The sequence below is a fragment of the Mastomys coucha genome, unplaced genomic scaffold (genome assembly GCF_008632895.1).
Source record: "Mastomys coucha isolate ucsf_1 unplaced genomic scaffold, UCSF_Mcou_1 pScaffold15, whole genome shotgun sequence".
NCBI lineage: Eukaryota > Metazoa > Chordata > Mammalia > Rodentia > Muridae > Mastomys > Mastomys coucha.
In genome coordinates this window covers 156,539,907-156,546,321 of record NW_022196897.1, presented here as the reverse complement: position 1 = coordinate 156,546,321, position 6,415 = coordinate 156,539,907, and the positions used below count along the sequence as shown (strand labels likewise).

General features: G+C 47.6%; 1 protein-coding gene across 2 annotated transcripts in view; it reads left to right on the top strand.

Moving 5' to 3' along the window:
- Bcas1 (breast carcinoma amplified sequence 1) overlaps nt 1–6,415 on the top strand; it is a 79,134-nt gene that overhangs the window by 63,031 nt on the left and 9,688 nt on the right. For both annotated transcript variants that reach the window (XM_031372875.1, XM_031372874.1), the window contains one exon: nt 3,445–3,510. In XM_031372875.1, coding sequence (XP_031228735.1) covers nt 3,445–3,510 — 66 coding nt within the window. The remainder of the gene's footprint in view (nt 1–3,444; nt 3,511–6,415) is intronic.

The following is a 6,415-nucleotide window of genomic DNA, read 5'->3' as shown; positions in this document are numbered from 1 at the left end:
CAAACTCACAAAGCCCGCCTCCCGGGCAATGGTGAGAGCCTTCAAACTCACAAAGCCCGCCTCCCGGGACAGACTTCCTCCAACAAGGTCAAGCCTCCCCAGAAGCATCACCAACTGGAGACCAAGTGTTCAAATGCCAGAGCTTCTGGGGACATCTTCATACAAGCCACCATGCATGTTTGCACTTTGCAACTGAACATTTTCCCAGGGTGAGGGGGGCAGGGGAGATGGGTGACTCATTTGGTAAATGATTTCCAAGTATGAGGACCTAAGTTTCACTCCCAGAGCCCATATTTAAAAGGCCAGGTGGCATGTATTTATAGTCCCAGCACTGAAGGAACAGAAACAGGCAGGTCTCTGGGGTTCACTGGTCAGGCAGCCTAACTAAATTGGTGAGTTCGAGTTTCAGTGACTCAGTTTAAGAAGTGAATGCATCCTGGGGAATGTCACTGGGTGTGGACCTGTGGCCTTCACGTGCACATGAACACAGACATAGAGGAACGCCTCCCATTTGCCTGCACAAACAAACATACATGGTTCCCTTCAGAAAATGGTTTATGTCCCCTAACTGATATGGACAGAAACCATATTCTGAAGGCCATACTGGAGTTGCAGGTGATTATAAGGGGTTCTTTCCACACAGTCTGAGCCCAGGGGGCCGAGTGACATCCCAAAGTATCAGACAGTAGCAGATGACAGCATTAACCAAAGGACTCAATCCCCTTTCTCGACGTTCTCGAGCAAGATTGAGCTTCTTAGAAGAGCACCGGAGAGCCAGAGGGAGGAAGAGCTGTTCTCCACGCCCAAGGATCTCAGTCCGTGTAGAGGACACTCTGATCTTTACCTGGAAACCTTGATGAATCCCACTCTAACGAGAGTGCGTGGAAGCCAGGAACAGTGGGTGAGAAGGAACTAAGATTCTGATCCATGTCTACAGGCCGCAGGAAGGGAGAGAAAGAGAAACAGAGAGACAGAGAGAGACAGAGACAGACAGACCAACTGACTGACTGGGCCTAGCTTGTGCTTTTGAAACCTCAAAGCCCATCCCCACTGACACACTTCTACCAGTAAGGCCACACCTCCTGATCCTTTCTACCTTTCTCAAACAGTTCATTCCCAAGGGACTAAGCATTCAACTATAGGAGCCTATAGAGGCCATTCTTATTGGAACCACCACAGTGGTACAGACCGAGGCAGAGAGGGGGCAAGTTCAAGGCACGCCTGGGCAAAGTAGCAGATCCTGTCTCAAGAGAAAGAGAGAGAGAGAGAGAGAGAGAGAGAGAGAGAAGAAGGAAGGTAAGAAGGAAGGAAGGAAAGAATAAAGGAAGGAAGGAAGGAAGGAAGGAAGGAAGGAAGGAAGGAAGGAAAAGGAAGAAAGAGGAAGAAAAGAAAGGAAGAAAGGAAGGAAGGAAGAGCAGGTTCACAGAGCTTGGCGCTACCCCATTCTCCATTACTAACAACTCAGGAGGCACCAAGACTGTACCCTATACTTGGGGTGCACTGGGGATGTGGCTTTAGGGGTAGGGAGAGATGCATGATCCCCACACTCTGCCCAAACTGTTGATGGTCCTAGTCAGTGCTTCTGTTGTTTGGAGAGCAATGTCAAATCATATTGAAGAAAAATGGTGTTCACCTGTGAATGGGCAAGTCCCATGGACATCTGTATGTGAGGTTCATTAGCCACTGTCTTCTCCAAGCCCGCATTAGTTTGCTTTATTTATTCAATTTATCTAATTCAAACAATCTCATTTCAAGTAAATGTTCAGCCATCGCTAGTTGACTGAGGGGTGCCTGCCCCTCCTTGGGGCAGTAGAATGCAGAGGTGGCTTAGAGTACTGGGCCTGGAATCACTGCCAGGGTCACAGCACGGGCCTCTAACTGGCTAGTTCCATGGCCCCGCCTAGAGCCTCTGAGCTTTCCTTTTGTTAGCTCTGAAGTGAGAAAGATGATTGCCCCGTGAAGGTTCTGCTGTGGCTGATCATTCATACACATCTGGCTCTTTCCAACAGTGCCTGCACTCGGTCAGAGGCCACTCAGAGTTAGCCTTGGATTTACCTCTGACACTTTGAACGTCATCTCCCAGACTGAAGAGCAGCAGCTAGCACCAATCCCCCAGAATGCCTTTGAGCACCTGTAAGGATTTCTTTGTCGTGCATGTTTGGTATGTGTGCGTATATACATGTTTGCCTGTACACGGGTGGACACTAAGGGTGTGTGCATGCATGTGTGCACATGTGCCTTAGGTGCTGAGGGTCTCCCTTACATGTTAAGGTGTGGTCTCTTTGTCAAACCAAGGGCTCTCAGGTACAACCAGCCTATGTAGCCTGATCTCCAGGAATCCTGTCTCCGCCTCCCTCCGGAGCACTGAGGTCACAAATGACCGCCATGCCCACCCAGCTTCCTGGGGGCTGAGCTGTCCTCACTCCTGCTGCCTGCACGGAAGGTGCTTTAACCCCCAGGCCAGCTCCTGGCCGGCCTCTCATGGTCTCAGGATTAAGTGTGCCGTGAGTGTATGTTGTCTGCTACGAGAACATACTGCCCCAGTTGATAGTGGGGCAGTTGGGAGTCCCGGCTTCCTGAGCAGCTGGGAAGAGATGGTGCTAACCAATGAGCGCTCATCCTCTCGTCAAGTGGGAGTCTGAGAGCACCAGGCACAGTTAAAGTCACAGGGCCCAGGGTGAGTCTGAGTGTGACCGTGGCCAGTTAGAGCACTGCTCAGAGCCTTGTGAAACACGGTGGCTGAGGCCCAGGCCCAGGGTTTCTGATTCTGTGGATCTGGATCTAAGCAAGTGTGAAGAACTTGCCCCTAACAAGTCCCCAGGTGAGTCTGGTGCCTCTGGGCCTGTGGCCACGCCTTTGGGACTTAGTTGCTCAGCTCACCTAGTTAAAGCAATCAAAGAGGCAGATTTGACTAAAGGATGGGTGCTCATTAACTCAACTCTCCTCCACTGGCTGAGAGTAGCGAAAAGATTTAGCAGGTAAATGGTAGCAATGCCCAGTTCATTCATTCATTCATGTCTCTAAGCACCTTCTCCTTTCAACATTACTTTCTTCCCCTCCTTCTCCTTCTGAAAGAAGATCTCATTTAGCCTAGGCTATCTCATAGTCCCACTGCCTCAGCCCCTAGATGCCCGGAATAAGAGTGTTTTCCTGGGGAGACAGGAACGCACATCTATTTACCCAACCCCACATATAATTTTTATTTCATTTACTTGTTTGTTCGATTACTTGCTGTTCCTTTGGGAAGCTAACACTCAAATTCATCCGCCTCTGCTGACACACACAGCCACAGCTCTCTGAGTGACCCCTTTCCTGCGGCTCTTCTCCAGTCTGTAGCCTATATATCAAGGATAAAGGAGGGCGTCGTCGGTTTTGGAAAAAGTGCGTGCCCCTGTGCACTGTTGCCGTGGTAACTGAAAGGCTACTGTCTGCTTGTTGTTGTAGTCAGTGAGAGGGAACGAAGGGATGACCCGCTCGGAAGACAGTAACGGGAAAGACTCCAGCTGCCAAGTAAGTGACGTGGACTCAGCCTGCGGGCGGGTTCGGCTTTGTGTCCTCCATGTTCTCCATGCAGTTCTCAGAGAAACATTGCCTGGCTGAGCACCTACTGTACACCCTGGTTAAGCACCTACTGTATACCCTGGTTAAGCACCTACTGTATACCCTGGTTAAGCACCTACTGTATACCCTGGTTAAGCACCTACTGTATGGCTCTGCAGACATAGTATGGGCGAGCCCTCAGCTCTTCTCTCTCCGTATGGAAGGTTTCTTCCCAGCCTTCAAGTTTTAGCAGAAATGTCACCTCTTCAAAGAGCTCCCGTGCCCTTGGGTCATCTCCGTCACAGGTTGTGTTCACTTATGATACTGTACCGATTCCTGTGTCTCTCCTGTCGGGAACATCGGAGAGCAAGCAGGTGCTTCTGGCTTCCTCTCATCTTCTGGGGTGCCTGGCACAGAACAATGCGCGTTCCCTTATTCCCTTTGCTATTAATGAATAGAACACTTGACATCTGCACAGGTTCCTTCCTTTTAAAAGGAGATCATGCAGCTGGGTGGTGGCCCACAGCTCTCTTGACACAGGGTTTGCCTCACACATGCAAAGCCCTGGGCTGCGTCCTGGCGCTGCATAGAAGCAGTCATGGTAGTGCACGCCTTCAATCCCAGCACTTAAGAGGCAGGGGGAGGAAAACTGGCTGTTCGACATCATATACTAACCCCCTATTTTATAACCCGACACCTCTTTTAATTTAAATAGATACTTCTATAAAAATATCAGAGCTCTTGTGTTAACTTTAATAATGCAAAGAAGTCCTTAAAGGCCTGTGTTTTAGACTCAAAGGGCCTGGGTCGGATCCTGGCTTAAAGGGTTTTGTTTTTTTGGTTTTTTTGGTTTTGTTTTTTTTGTTTTTTTTTTTTTTTTTTTTTTTTTTTTTTTTGTATGTTTGTCTTTAGTGGGCCTTTTGCTATAGTTGTTTGGAAATATTACCGATCTCCCAGTGCCTCGGTTTCCTTACCTAGAAGGATATAGGGGACGCAGACTCGATAGAGCATCCTCCCTAGGTTAATCAGTACTGAGACAGGACTACAAATATTCCTGGCGTGGAGGCTCAATAAATAATTTAATGTCAGTGTAGGCTGCCCCAGTGAAAACACCATACAGTGAGTGACTCAAACCACAGGAATTTCTCTCTCACATTCCTGTTGGCTGGAAAGGCTAAAATCAAAGTATTGGCACAGTTTAGTCTCTACTGAAGATTCTCCCCCTTGCATGCAAATGGCTGCCTTCCGCCTAGCAGGGGAAATGGGAGGAAAGAGGAGGAACGAGGGAAGAAGAGTGCCCCCTGGTGTCTCTTCCCGTAATGGCACTAAGCCTATGGAATCAGCTCCATGGTATGACCTCATTTAAGGTGAATTGTTACTTTGTTCCAAACATAACCACAAAAGGGATTCATTTCCAGGGATGAATTGGAATTGTATGATTCAGCCAGCTGCAGGTACTTCTTACCATTGCTGTCCAGCTGTTGGTAGGGATTCACCATCCTATTATTTTGCTGATGTCACATAAATCTACAGCATAATTCAGAATACAGTCTAGATTTCTACTTCTATTAATAATTATGAAACTACATGTTTTCATGTATTATAAATATAATATTAGAAAACATGATGTTTTCCATTTATTTTCTTTTTTATAGCTATATTGTACCCCCAAATTTACATACAATACTGGGCACTTTGGAGCCCAAACTTTCAAAAGTTCACCTTGGAAACACAGTAAACTTACTTTATACAAAAATGAAAATACAGGCCAGTGAGATCCCTCAATGGGTAAATTCTGGTCATGATACCCTGCCAACCTGAGTTCAAATCCCAGACCATACAAAAAGCTGGGTGTAGTGTGGTGCACATTTGTAATCCCAGGTCTCCTAGAAAATGGGAGGCAAAGACATAGTTACCTGGAAGTTCCTAGGCCAGATAGCCTGGAGAACACACCACAGAATCAAAAACAAGCAAAGGCCCCAAAAGCAAGAGAGACCTGCCTTAACAGGTAGAAGGAGAGAACTGACTATGAAAGGTATCCTTTGACATACATACACACACATACACACACACATACACACGCATGTGTACACACACATGCACACACATGCCACACACTAGACGTACTATACACATAAGCCACACACAGAGATACAACTACACATACTGCACACATACACACACACACACCACACACACATACACTATACATACTGTACATACATGCATACACACATGCACACATATACAGATATACTACACATGCTGCATGCATACAAACACATACATACACTCATAGTCCACACATACATACCACACATAGATACACTACACATTCTGCACACACATGCATACCACATGCACACTGTACTTACTGCATGCAAGTGAGTGCACACATATGCACACACACATACACATGCATGTGTACTCACACATGCATGCACATGCCACACACTACACGAACTACACACATGCACACACACACACACACTTGTTTAAAGGACAAATCCGGTAGACTGTCTAGTTCACCTGGACCCTGCAGAGGGACAGCCATACCAATAATTTTAGTGGTTCTGAAACAACAGTGACATTCGTGGCACTGAGTGAGTGGGAAACCTCCTCCTATCCATCTGGAGGCTCGAAAGTCAGTTTGAGAACTCCACCTTCCAGGGCCTTAGGCCTTGCCTTGCGAAGTGCTGTGTCCTCATCAGGAGATGACAGAGGCCTTGTTTCGTTTTAGAGGGAGAAGGGAAGTAGACACCCTGTCCTCAGAGGTTCGTCCTCTCGTGGGCGTTTGCAGAAGCCTGAGCACGCCTAGCCTCAGATAGCACGCCTAGCCTCAGGTAGCACGCCTAGCCTCAGGTAGCACGCCTAG